This window comes from Nematostella vectensis, chromosome 15, assembly GCF_932526225.1.
Source record: "Nematostella vectensis chromosome 15, jaNemVect1.1, whole genome shotgun sequence".
NCBI lineage: Eukaryota > Metazoa > Cnidaria > Anthozoa > Actiniaria > Edwardsiidae > Nematostella > Nematostella vectensis.
Genome location: NC_064048.1, coordinates 7,361,470 through 7,375,589, shown reverse-complemented (window position 1 = coordinate 7,375,589; position 14,120 = coordinate 7,361,470). Strand labels below are relative to the sequence as shown.

Here is a 14,120-nt window from a genome sequence, read left to right as displayed (position 1 = left end):
GACATGGGCGCACGTACCCTGTTTAACCCGACATAATGACGTGGACATAACGACATGGGCGCACGCACCCTTTTTAACCCGACATAATGACGGGGACATAACAACATAAAAGAAAAAACATTTTTTCTCTTATGTCGTTACAGTATGTCAGGTTTATGTCAAAATGTCAAACCATTCACACCTTGAACTTACGAAGATAAGAGTGCGCATGCCCATGTCGTTATGTCCTTATGTAATTGGTTAGCACCAGGCATAAGGCAATTGAACTTGGCACATTCAGAATGTCTTTCAATGAGGGAGTATTGTTTTAACTTTGCAATACCTACTGTCACAAGAATAAAATAACAAAATCAACTGTAGCATTTGTTACAAATTTAATACCCTGTATAATATTTGCAAAAAAATTGAATACCTTGCCTAACAAAAAATCTATTGGTTGGGGACTGATAAATGTGATAACAGCACTTTAGATGTACACCCTATTTTGATGCAAAACCATAAACAGGTATTTTATACAGTACCATAATTTACAAAATATATTACTATTAGCATTCTAAATCCATTGTTTGTTTTCAGATTCCTGTTTATCCAGGTGTTTTACCCACCCAGTAAACCCTCATTTGTGTACCAAATGTCAGTGCATAAAGTAGGGCAAGATACTATTCAAGATCGTAAGTGTAACAGTTTACTACTCCTCCTCACTCCTGCAGAGGGTGTATCTTATATCCCTTACAGTATATGGCTTATCATTGGGAAACGTGTATTATTGAGCCAGCAATGCAAGGCTTTGGCAGGTCAGAGTTTGTTTACAACTGTCTTTTGTAAAATGTTTCAAGACAACTATAAACTAATTCAGAAATACCAAAGCATCACTTTCAAGCTGTAATTGGAAGAAGTCTTGTGATTTCATACTTTACAAAACTTGCAAGTAGAATAGAGCAAACCTTACACTTTGTAGACAAGAGAGATTTTCCACACAGTGATCACTGCTGCTAGGGCCTGTTGGTACTCCAAAATCCAAAATATGTGAATTTCTCTGAGAATAGAGCTCCTAAACTGAATTTAGTCATTTGTGCTATTCCATCCATTCCATCTGCTTGACAGAATTATTATATTTAGCTTGAAGGTTTTAGAATAATCTTCTGGTTATTCTGCATGTTTTTGATATCTTTTTTGAGAGTTTCCCAAAGTAACACTAAAATCACCCTTTATCTACTCTTACATACCTGTGCAGGGCCCGCGGAGCGGGCGTGATCTTGGTATTGCCAACTCTTTGGCCATAACTGACCGCGGAGCCGCGGCGGCCGGAGGCCGTGGCCGCGAAGGGCCTACGGCCCGAGCCCCAGTAGGGGGGTTCGGGGGGGTTCTCCCCCCGAGAAAATTTCGAAAAATAACACTGATTTCCGCTTAACTCGAGCACTTTCTGAGGGTTCTAGCGACATCTGAAATGATGCTTATTTGACTAAAAAATTCAAAGATTTCGAGCGAATTTCTGATATTTTCTTCTCCGCAACGAATACCTGTAAGAACATATACAATGAAATTTAATCAGTGATATAATGCAAACATAAGAATAATGAGTAATGTAATGAGTGATATAATGATATAATTGAGACTGTCTATAACGGTAGTGTTCAATCATTATTCCATCGACGCTATTCCGTCTGCATTCTTGCTATTAGCAGAAGTCGGCAACGCTGAATTCGCCGAAAAGCCTTCTCCTATTATCATTGAGGCGTACGAACTCATTCGCCACGGCTGCCAGATTTATTTTGTCAGTGCGTTCTCGATGAACGCTGAGTACGGCGAGGCTGTTGAACCGTTTCTGGCCCATCGTGGACCGGAGCCATGTCTTCAGTCGCCGCATCGTCGAAAAAGACCGCTCGCCTATAGCGTCGGTCGCCGGATTCACCAGCAGCAGCACACACAATTTCACGATCTCGCCGATGAGCGAACGAGTGGGTTTATCGAGAGACTGTACCTCCTTGTAGATGTCGTCGAAATGCGTGACATCCTTATGCTCCATAAGTTGTCGGAAGATCGGTATTTGGGAAGTGAGGTTTCGAACATTTACGTCTGTGGTACCGTACTCGCTTTCTATGGTGGCCATTTCGGATGTGAAGTCAACTCCGCGAACAGCTTTCAGAAGAAATTCCTCCACGATCCGGTAAACCTTGAATCCTTTTTGGTCGAATCGTTCGGTTATGGCCATCACGATGTCGTCCAAAGCGCTGAAGTACATGGTACGATATCGGTCCTCAGCGGCGGGTGGATGGTACGGCTCACTTCCGTCATCTAATTTCTTCGGTGGCGCTCTTTTACGAGGCAATTTCGGTTCGGAGATTTCGCATTCCAGTGAATTTCGTCGTTGTAGCACCAGAGCGTAGAAGTCACTGAAGTTTTGCTCGGATCGCATGTTTGACAGCGTAGTGATGGTCAATTCTGCCAACCGCTGGCCTTGAACGGCGGACATCTTCGTCTTCTGGAGCGTTTTTGACAGGTTGTCGGTAATGGAGAAGAGCATATTCCCCAAATTGAGTCCGAAAAAATAATCGAACTCCTTCATCTGACATTGGACACCTATGATTCTCGCCCTCGTTTCGCTGTCAAGCCTCGCAGAAAGGCAATCAGTCCAAAGGTTTGCGAGCGCAACATAGTTTTGTATGATTCGCAGAAAACTGTCCCCGCGGACCGTCCATCTGGTCGGGCATAAGACCTTGATTCCCGGGGCATCCAAGTCCAATTCTCCCTTGATCTTTTCAAGTGCTCCTTGTCGCTTCGGTGAGAATTTTATCAGCTTGCATATCTCACGTGTCGTGTCCAACGTCTCGCTCAGCAATTTCGAAGCTGACCGCTTACACATGTCATGTACAGCGAGAGAGAGGGCGTGTCCGTGGCAGTGCGTTAGATGCGCCTGCGGGACCTCAGCTTGGATTTTCGTCGCCGCGCCGTTCTTCACACCGGACATATTACCCGCTCCGTCGTAACATTGCCCGCGACATGATTTCAATGGTATATCCGATCGGGTGAGGGCGTCTTTGAGAGCCGAAACGATCGTATCCGACGAAATGTCTGGGATATGATAGAAGCCGATAAAATCCTCATTCGGATTCAAATTCTCGTCGATCCAACGCAGGCACACCGTCAGCTGTTCCTTATTCGCTACGTCCGTGCATTCGTCGGCTAGTAAAGAATAGCATTCCGTTTTGATGCGATTAGCGACATCCCTTACTTTACTTGTTGTGACATGATATCCAGCAATTCATTTTGCACGTCATGTGACGTGTACTTGTCGGTTTTCTTACTCATCCATTGTAGGATTGAAGGATCATCCTTCGCTCTGAGCAACAAACATTGATGGAAATTCGAATCCGTCTCTTTCGCTCCTTGGATTGCGATCCCCTGACGAGCTAAAAATTGCAGATTCTGGATAATCTTGCTCAGATATCGCCGGTTGTTTTCCCGCTCTTTCACAGTCTGTTCAACTAACAGCTCGCTTACGTCGCGACACTTTGCCGGGATCTCTCGCACACACTCGACGGCTTGTTTGTGGCATTTCGAGTTCTGATGAAGGCGAAACATTTTGGTGGCGTTCCGCCATGTATTGAAACCTTTCGTCGTGAAGGCAGGTTCCTGTCTCACACCGTCCAATAAGTTCAGTTTTACTGCTTTAGTGCACACATGGCATACGACGACGTCCTTGTCTGGTATGTAATGTAGCCACGGAAAGTCGTGAAAATACTGGAGTTGACAATTTCTCTTTTTCGCTTTTCCTTCCTTGTCCGTTTCTGAACGTTTTATTTGTTTCGGGTGGAATGGCTCGACGGACAGAATGATTTCACGTGGCGGTCTCTCGTCAACGGCTTCTGTGACATCAGTAGGCGGGACGCTTGTGTCGACCGCCGATGCATCTTCGACATCATCAGTGTCCTGAAAAACAGTGTTTTGATAATGAATAGTACACCATACGGCAATCAGTAAGATTTAACTAGTTTGGCCAATCGACGAGACACCCGCTAAAATTCGAGACATAGGTATACTGATGAAATGGTTACGTGGTGTGAAGATTTTCTATACTTTTGGACTGATCAAACTGAATTGAATCCGAAATTTCCATTTTTTTACCTTTTCGATATTCTCAGTCTTAGATCTTTTGAAAAAATCGTGAAGTGTGACCTTAGGACGCATACGTTTCATCCCTTGTCGTCCAGAACTGCTAGCGCTTGAGGCGGATGAAGACGGACCCGCTAGGTCAATTTTGTCACCTGTGAAATGGTAGTCAGCATGAGCAAATCATTCAGCATCGTTTGATCAATCTCATATGAATCGCATAGAACGGGACTCGTTCGGATCCCGTTTTGTTCGTAATCGATTTATCGGAACTCAGACAATATATGCAACAGATGCCTATTATAAAACGCAAAAATCCATTGAACTTTTGATAGGCTGACGGAGTTTCTGCTGTAGAATTGATTTCGGTAATTTCGCCGCGGCAGCGCATATCTTGAATTTCATCATCTTCATCGGTGAATTATTATTAAATAATTTTATAGTTTTCTCACTAAAGAATATCATGTCAACTATGTATCTACGTAACTATGTCATATGTACATACCTGTATCATCATCAGCAACATTGCCTGGCTCCTGGTCATCTTCAATGGACCTCCGCGGCTGATCCGCTGAAATAAAACATTCGGTCAGGCCCCCTGCATCTCCAATCAAACCTCGAATGGGTCGAATTCCGGATTCCGGAATCCATTCCGGGAATGGATTTTTCCGATCAAATCCACTACAATTTATTTCCACCGTCAAGTCCAAATTGCACCGAAATTTGATAGAATTTTATAGAAAAATACGATGTCATTACTGAACGGGTACACTACAGTGAAACTCAACTCACCAGTACTCATTTTGTCCACTTTCACTAGTCTTTTTCTTCTTTGAAAACTTTTGCACGCAGAATTTATCAATGAATCTTCGTATAAACAGACAAATATCCACCCCCTTTCGCTTTCGTTTTGAACTAGTATCCAGCCCCGATACTGCGTCCGGGCTGAGCTACACCGTTTTCCGGGTGATTAGAGAGATGGTGTTGGACATCTGGCTTTGGGAAGAGCATTCATGGGCATTTTTCATTGAACTAGTATTGCGATGCTTATTTACGGCGGAGTGATTTCTCATTCATGTATGTCTTTCCTCTCGCCGATTTCTGGTATTGCTCGGGCAATACCGGCAATACCGGTTCCGCGGTCCCTGCTGTGTGAGTTTCAGTTTAATGCTATTTGTTTGTAGGCTACATTATAGGCCAGATGGAGAAGACTCTGTTTCTATTCAACCTGATCTCTGTGCCAGGATCCATGTTCATTGTGATTTATCTCCTGGAGTTTGTCCACCTTATAACTTGGGTACGTTTCTACCTTTTGAGCTTATAGGCTAAGTGATCCTAACACTCACAAATTCTGTGAGAAAAAAAAGGTTTCCTGGTCTGTTTGACTTGTTGTTAGCCCTCTGTGTTGTCCTTGCGGACTATAGTAGGTTCTCTGACCATTTTTTCATGTAAAACATAAGGTTGTCTGGTTTTCTGCTCGACATGCTCTGTGTAGGTCCCCCTCACCCCACCACACCCATAGACAGGTTAATACAGTAGTCTCCCTTCATATTGGCAGCTGATGTGTCTGACTTAAATTTGGGTTTTTATCCAAATAGCCCTTATTTGTGTTTGCTAGCCGATGTAAAAGTGGCCTTAATGTTATTGCTATTTACAAGAGAGAAATGCTTATCGTTGACAGGTCAAGCTGTTGCTGTGTGGAGTGTTGCCTGTTTTCCTCTGCACTTGTCTAGACTCTGGTGAAGTCATGGATTTTTTAGGTATGATAGTTTCACTCTTCTACAAACAAATATGTGACGACTCACGCGAAAACGTACCTTAGAACTTCTCAATTCCGCGAATTAACCCGCGAAACGGGCGCGAGCGTTCCGCGAAACGGGCGCGAGCATTCCGCGAGATAAGCGCGAGCATTCCGCGAGATAGGCGCGAGCTTTCCGCGAGATGGGCGCGAGCTTTCCGCGAGGTAGGCGCGAGCGTTCCGCGAGTCAAGCGCGAGCTTTTGCAAAACGGGCGCGAGCCTTTCGTTGTTGAGTCGCGAGCACATAACGTAACAATCGGCAAAAGGGCTGAATCTTGAATCTTTCGATTTCCAAAGTCGGTGAAACGCGATAGACATCTACTGTGGTCTATACCTTAGAAAAAGCCTCTCTTAGGATAGAAGTAAACAAGTAAGCAAGTATTTGAGTTTGGTTTCGTTGAGATCTCGAGTGCTACACCAAATTGTTCCGCCAAATTACAACACTACGTAATGACATATTTCTTTTCGTTTTCAGTAGCGCTAGAACGATCAGTGATAGTTTGATATCGGGCTTCGGTAACCCTTTGTTTAAAAAAAACAGTCACCGAAAAGACTTTCAAGAGTTCATGTCAAAAACTGTCGTCCTTATTCCCCGAATACACTACCTATCTCTAGTAACTTACACAAAATTGTCCTTAAATTGCCAAACTAACTATTTCGTATGTGTTTGCGATTCGAGAGAGAGTACGATCTGTGAAAGTTTGTCAAGGTGCTTGGGTACTCTTCTAAAAAAGCCGTAACGACAGAAATTCTAGACAAAACCGTCGCTCCGTGCTGGGTAAAAAAAATCGTCCTTTCGAAAAATCGGAGTTGACTAAGGATCAACTTGCTGGTCGCTATTCCGTGTCGTATTTCGTAACTCGCGGGTCGTATAAGATACGACCCGCGAGTTGTGTTTAGCAAGTCGCGAGGCTTCCCGTTGTCAAGGCGCGAGTGTTCCGCGAGAAAGGCGCGAGCTTTCCGTTATTTAGGCGCGAGCGTTCCGCGAGATGGGCGCGAGCTTTCCGTTATTAAGGCGCGAGCATTCCGCGAGAAAAGCGCGAGCATTCCGCGAGAAGGCCGCGAGCTTTCCGCGAAACGGGCGCGAGTTTGGCCAAACTCGCGGAAAACCTTAAGGTACGTTTTCGCGTGAGTCGTCACATATAATCGGACTAGCTGGGCATAACTTTAACACTATAAACCAAAATCATGATGATAAAAATAACTGACAATATTATCATTAGTAATGTATGCCATTGTCATCATAATAGTTATTTTCATCAGCAGACATACAACATTAGAATTAAACATACTATGTACTAAAGGCTGTGGGAACCAATGTCCCTTGCACAAGTAGTTTGAAACGCTAGAATCACCCCTTTAAAAACCATGTGATATATAACTTTGTCATTGAGATATGTAAATCAATATAGATCAATATGTAAACCAATTATACCATGTGTACAACAGTATCCAATTTATTAAAGTATTATTGGCATCATTATCATGATCATATACATATTTACAGTTACTTTAATTATGAAAACAACAACAGAATCCTTAACCATGCTTAACAAAATGTTTTAACAAAACAAAATTATCCGTGAAGAAATTATCTATAATTTTTTTAACCCAAATCCTCAGCCCATATGTTTTTCTTACAATATGCTTATAATCATTGTCATTGTCATGCTGTAGAATTTTCGCCCAGAACTGTGACCAAAGGAAGGTGGGCGTCTGGTCTTTCCAGCTTGGTATGTACCGTGTTATACATGAACATTTTGTGAATGTTAAAGCTGATTTAGACATCACGATTCAGTTGTATATTGCCTAGTGTCGCACACTAGCTACATATCGACATAACGACATGGGCGCGCAATCTTATCTTCGACATAACGACATGGACATCATGATATAAAAGAAAAAACATGTTTTTTTTATGTCATTATGTCCATGTCATTATGTCGGGCTAAACATAGTGCGGGCGCCCGTGTCGTTATGTTGCTATGTTGCAAGTGTGCACTAGGCATAAGGCATGCCTTTGATTTAGTCTCAGCCCTGAGACAACGACTCAAGTTTAAGATGTGTCGTGAGCAAGTTGCATACAACTAAATCGTGCTGTCAAAAACAGCCTTTGGAATCCTCAAACCCAGTCAGGGACAGTAGGGGGCCCATGAAGGCCCATATGTATTAGACATTTTCTCCTGTATTTAAGTAATGTCTCATATATTGACTGTATTTTTGGCTGATAGAAGGGGAAAGGGGAGGGGGGGGGGACTGGCCTCTTGGCTACGCCCCTGCCATTAGAATCCTTCAATGTACTACCTGCCAAGTGTATCTTATCAATTTGCTTTGTGCCTTTCTATGCTTTAGTTGATTATGACCATCCTGATGTGGACCACCGGTGTGATATCTATCAAGGCGGTCCCAGTATTGATGGGGAGCTGTTTTGTTGGTTTAGCCATGGGCATCACAGCAAATAGTCATAAACACAGGGTAAGATGCCTTAATGGCATAACGGCATTTTATGCGATTTTGGTGGTTTTTTTTTTCGGAGGGCTAGGGAACGTTTAAAAATTATGGAGGATTAATCCAGGCTAATTAGATACATATATAATAGTTGATTTATCAGATTAGTGCTATATTTTGGTATGTTTCAGTTCTAGTCTCGTTTACTTAAACCTAGTCAGTTCAGAGCTTCTGTACATACTGTGAACTAGAATCATTAAAGATAGTTCCTTTCTGTTTATTATTAAGGTTGTTTCTCACTTGGACGTAAGCGCACGCGGAACGTGCATAGTTTTCCGATTCTCACTAGAACATAAGCGCAAGAGAACGCAACTGCTTGATTTTCTTGCGCTTGTGTTTGACCGATTCTCACTTGTGTTGCGCCTACGCTCGCGCTTGCGTCCTAGCGAGAACCAATCTTTAGACTTTAATGTTAGAATGGAGTAAACAAGAAGATTTTTCATCTTATTGCACTCGTGTGGCCGCTGCACTCCCAGGCATTCCGACGGGCGGCTTGCACTAAGAGATCCTGTGACTTTTTGGGCGGCTTGCACTAAGAAATCCTGTGACTTTTTGGGTGTCAAATTCAAGCCAAAATAAAGACAGAAATGGCTGCTTCCGTCCAGCCAGGGAACGACGAAGACAAAATAACTTTCAATAAAAATAAACCCCTTCCTGACTTTCTTGCCGATTCGTAAGCACTAAGTAAGTTGCTATTTGTTGTTGTTATTATTTTGGCGCTAAAAGTCGGAGCGTGCGCTTATTTGCTACCCCAAAAGTCACATTTTTCTTAGAGCAAGTCGCCTATTGCCCTTTTTTCAAGTTTTTTTCAAACAAGGCACCTCTCTTTTGCTTATCCACAGGTATACCATGTTGGCACATGCGCAGTAATGGCCGTTATTCACGTCATTGGCTTGTGGTCACTAGTCTGGAATCTTGGGTATCCTTATTAGCCTTTGGGTGAAGGTTTTGCCTTATTCATGCATCCACGTTGCAGTCTGATACCTGGGGCATGGCCGTTGTTAACAGCCGCCATTTTTTTGTAGTGGGCAGTGACGTTCTTTTGTACGTTAATATCAGCTCGTAATATCAGACGTTTTGCTACGATGTTGCCAGGGGGGAATGCCTGCTTGGGCGTTAACCTGGTGTTTTTCGTTAGGTTTTACGCTATTTGCCGAGTCGTGTTTTTCTTTAGGTCGGGTACCGTGGCCACCATCTTGTTTCCGTTTTTCGCGCGGACAGTATAACAACACAAGATGGCGGCCACGGTACCCGACCTAAAGAAAAACACCGGGTAAATACCAGGCTTCCAGCATTGCTTGTGGCACGAGGAGTAATACGAGCTAACAATGAGAGTTAAACCTTGACGCCAACAGCCTTTTAGCTCTGCCACCTTCCCTTGTCCTGTTGCTAACTGGTCTGTCAGCCGCCTCGGGTCTCTCTGTCGCTGCTGTATACCTGTCAAGCAGGAATTCGAAACAAGTATTTGGTTTGGTGCTGCTTATGCAGTCACTAGGTATTGAACTTTTTTTCTATGTATACCTGTCAAGCAGGAATTCGAAACAAGTATTTGGTTTGGTGCTGCTTATGCAGTCACTAGGTATTGAACTTTTTTTCTATGTATACCTGTCAAGCAGGAATTCGAAACAAGTATTTGGTTTGGTGCTGCTTATGCAGTCACTAGGTATTGAACTTTTTTTCTGTTTAGTGCAAAATCCCCACAAAATAAACACTAAAAGCAAATAACGTGTGGAGAAAATGAGTTACATTTTACATGTCCATCCCTCCCTCCTTTTTCTCTCGCTGGGGGTTTTGTAGGTTTTCCGTTTAGCATGTTTCTCCATTTTTTACAGGTTTTGTTTTATGTGAGCATGCGTTATTAGAGAAAGCGCTTTACACTGCACACTACGGGCTCATATCCGGGGCAATCATGCTTTACCTTGTCTACAGGTTAGTCACGTGGTTTCGGAGGTTACTCACGGGGTCTAGGAGGTTATACACGTGGTCTAGGAGCTAGTCATGTTGTCTAGGAGCTGTTACGTGGTCTAGGGGCTAGTCACGTGGTCTAGAATGTTAGTCACGTATTCTAGGAGGTAGTCATGTGATCTAGGATCTGTTACGTGGTCTAGGGGCTAGTCACATGGTCTAGGAGATAGTCACGTGGTCTAGAATGTTAGTCACGTATTCTAGGAGGTAGTCATGTGATCTAGGAGCTGTTACGTGGTCTAGGGGCTAGTCACATGGTCTAGAATGTTAGTCACGTATTCTAGGAGGTAGTCATGTTGTCTAGGAGCTAGTTGAGTGGTCTAGGGGCTAGTCACATGGTCTAGGAGCTAGTCACGTGGTCTGAGGGCTAGTCACGTGGTATAGGGGCTGTTACGTGGTCTAGGGGCTAGTCACATGGTCTAGAATGTTAGTCACGTATTCTAGGAGGTAGCCATGTGGTCAAGGGGCTGTTACGTGGTCTAGGGGCTAGTCACATGGTCTAGAATGTTAGTCACGTATTCTAGGAGGTAGTCACGTGGTCTAGGAGCTAGTTGAGTGGTCTAGGGGCTAGTCACGGTCTAGAATGTTAGTCACGTATTCTAGGAGGTAGTCATGTGATCTAGGAGCTGTTACGTGGTCTAGGGGCTAGTCACATGGTCTAGAATGTTAGTCATGTATTCTAAGAGGTAGTCATGTGGTCTAGGAGCCTTTACGTGGTCTATGGGCTAGTCCATGGTCTAGGAACTAGTCACGTGGTCTGAGGGCTAGTCACGTGGTCTAGGGGCTAGTCATGTGTTTGAGGAGCTATTCATGTGGTTTAGAAAGTTAGTCACGTGGTCTAGGGGGCTAGTCATGTGGTCTAGAGGCTAGCCATGTTTTCTAGGAGGTTAGTCACGTGGTCTAGATGCTAGTCACCTGGTTAAGGGGCTAGTTTCGTGGTCTAGGGGCTAGTTTCGTGGTCTAGGGGCTAGTCACGTGGTCTAGGAGCTAATCACGTGGTCTAGGTTAGTCACATGCTCTAGGGCTTAAGAACTAACCTATATCCTGCATTTTTATCTGCAGACTGTACACTGTGGATTCTATTGAATGGCGGGTTGCGTGGCTCTGCGGTAGCCTACACTGCTCCAAGCTTGCGTCCCTTCTAGCCTCTCTCCTCCCCCCACAAGCACTGAGCCAGTCATTCCTCGCCCCACCCCTGTGGAATTCCTCACCATCTCTTCTCAGCTTTGTATTTGCCTTGGTGACCTCCAAGATTCTGGTGTTCACAGAGGAGAAATCAATTTCCACGTGGAAGGTACAAACAGAGATTAGCAGAACGGTAGTCCTGATATTGATAGGAGGGTTGGGTGTGGTTAAGGGTGGGGGTACAAACAAAGATTGGCAGAACCGTAGCTTGGGTATTGAATAGGAGGGTGGGTGTGGCTGAGGGGGGGAGGGGTACAAACACAGATTAGCAGAACCATAGCCCGGATGGGTGTGTGTGGTTGAGGGTTGCTAGCTATATTTCTGTCCCAGCTTACAGTTATACTAATCTCTTCATCTGAGCGAATCCTCCCTCGGCTTGAGCCTAAGTGTTTATGACAGTGTATTGTTTGCGTTGGGCAAACAGTGCCTGATTATTATCTATTATTGCTCGGAGGGAGCGCAGCGTCCGGGGAAGTCTAATCTTGGTATCGCATATGATTTTTCATGTCTACACCACAGGCTTCCCAGTCTGTATTAGCGGTGTTTTAGCGCATGCGCGAGTTTCATATAGTGGATGCAATTTTTCGTGTCCACACCATAGGCTTCCCAGTCGGATGATTATTTGTATTTTGATTTCATACAGATAAGCGGTCTTTTTCGAGAACCCCTGTACTGAAACATGTTCGTCCCGTCCTCCGAGCATTTACTTTCTATTAGAAACGTCTAGTTTTATTCCACTGTACTTACATTTTTGTTGTCTCCCCAGGGTGCCAAGCTGTGTGCTGTGCTCCTACTCTCGGTGGGGTGCGTCTACGACACCCTCGTACTTCCCATCTGGTTATATACAACCCACAGGTGGCCATCTATGGCAGATGCGGCAGGTACGAGTCTGTTCGTGCTTTTTCTGTCACATACTCGCTAGTTAATCGCTGACCAACCATTCCTTTTTCTCTGCACACGCGCAACACAGCGCACAAAGAGAAAAGAAATTAAGGAATAAAAATTGTAAAACTTCAGGATAATCATCCTTTTGAGCGCTGAAATCTGGATCTCAAACTTGAAAAATGCCCTAAAATGCTAGCAATTCTTTTTCAAGAAAAAAAAAAGCTCGTTTTCCTTTAAAACTGATGAAAAAGTGCTAGCATATTAACCGAGAAGGCCTAGCACAACACATGCCGCCCAAGACTCGTGACATCTGTATTGAAAGATTGGAAGACAGACTGTGTGCTAAAATTTTCAAATAACCATCTCAAAACAAAGTTTAGTTGTATACTTGGTTATAAACCTTACTCAATTTAATTAAAAATATCGCAATAGCTTCTGCAAATCAGCCGGTGGAAGGGGATGCTTTCTCATACTTGGTACTTTGCTAGGATGACAGAATGACAGAGAACCCCTCGCTAGGCAGCCTTCAGCAAGGTCCAAAAAGCTCCCCCTTCACCTTTTTGACTCTGATTTTCTTTCAGGTGCTATTTTGTTTATGACGGGTACCCTGTGTCTTAAAATCTCGCTGATGCAACTCTCCCACCATTTGGACGCCAAGAGAGCGAACATTCTGCTACTGTGTGGGGCAGTGTTAGTGGAAATTGTCCAGCCAGAGTTCAACCCTGTTAAGGTAATTTATTGTTTGCCTAAATTCTTAAGGATGTTGATCAACCACTCCTTTGTTATTGTTTATATTGAAAATACAACGGTTTATTCGCATGAAAACTCCAAAATACCAATCTACTATTGAATTCTGATACGTTATTGACGACATTTGATTGACAATTTCTTGGTTTTTGTGCTTGCCGATGAAAATGGATATTTGTATCGCGGCATTGAACGGGAGCATAAAATGGCGGCGTAATTGGCCTTCTTTAAGACAAAAGATGAGGAGAGAAAACAGTTAAAACGAAATAATATGAGGTTAAAACCTAATGCAGAACTATGGAAGCATTAAACTCATATTAGAAAATGCGAGAGCCCGCATGCACGAATGAAATGATGCCCGTGCGTAGTTTTCCCGCCAAAAACCTTGTAGTCTCTGGATCATAGCCAGCGTATGGTTGTCGGTATTTCTTGCTTGCTAGGTTGTAGGTTGTCATATTTTTTTTCTATGCTCAGAAAGAAAAATGTTCTGAAAATTATTTCTGTTCCTTCAAACTCAGCAACACTCTATCTTCAGAAATAGACAAGCCAATGTGCTAAATTATAATTCATGTTCCAGATCTGTTGGGGAGCTGGAGTTTATTTTACGTCTCTATTGTTGCCATACGACTACGGAACAAAGCTGCTCCTTGCAGAGTATGTTTGTATGCACCTACATCAACACCACCCACCCCATCCACCTTTCCCCCTCCCCAACTATGTACCAAAGGGTGTGAAAATTACAAACGCATAGTCATGGTCTTCATTATATTCGCAACAAAAAAAGGGGCACATCATTCGATTATCCATTAAAGTTCAATAATAGTTCATAATGTATGGATTTGATAACTAACTTTGCATCCAATTTATTACTTTTAAATCGGAAAGGAACATTACGCTGTATGTATTTGATAGTTAATTGGGG

General features: G+C 43.5%; 1 protein-coding gene across 1 annotated transcript in view; it reads left to right on the top strand.

Annotated features, from left to right (window-relative positions):
• LOC5509849 overlaps window positions 1-14,120 on the top strand; it is a 31,923-nt gene that overhangs the window by 5,058 nt on the left and 12,745 nt on the right. Inside the window, exons 8-19 of the mRNA XM_048722798.1 lie at window positions 577-671; window positions 5,295-5,407; window positions 5,792-5,870; window positions 7,586-7,641; window positions 8,261-8,383; window positions 9,259-9,335; window positions 9,772-9,911; window positions 10,249-10,345; window positions 11,444-11,675; window positions 12,333-12,447; window positions 13,033-13,181; window positions 13,776-13,852. Of these exons, the coding sequence (XP_048578755.1) occupies window positions 577-671; window positions 5,295-5,407; window positions 5,792-5,870; window positions 7,586-7,641; window positions 8,261-8,383; window positions 9,259-9,335; window positions 9,772-9,911; window positions 10,249-10,345; window positions 11,444-11,675; window positions 12,333-12,447; window positions 13,033-13,181; window positions 13,776-13,852 (1,353 nt within the window). The remainder of the gene's footprint in view (window positions 1-576; window positions 672-5,294; window positions 5,408-5,791; window positions 5,871-7,585; window positions 7,642-8,260; window positions 8,384-9,258; window positions 9,336-9,771; window positions 9,912-10,248; window positions 10,346-11,443; window positions 11,676-12,332; window positions 12,448-13,032; window positions 13,182-13,775; window positions 13,853-14,120) is intronic.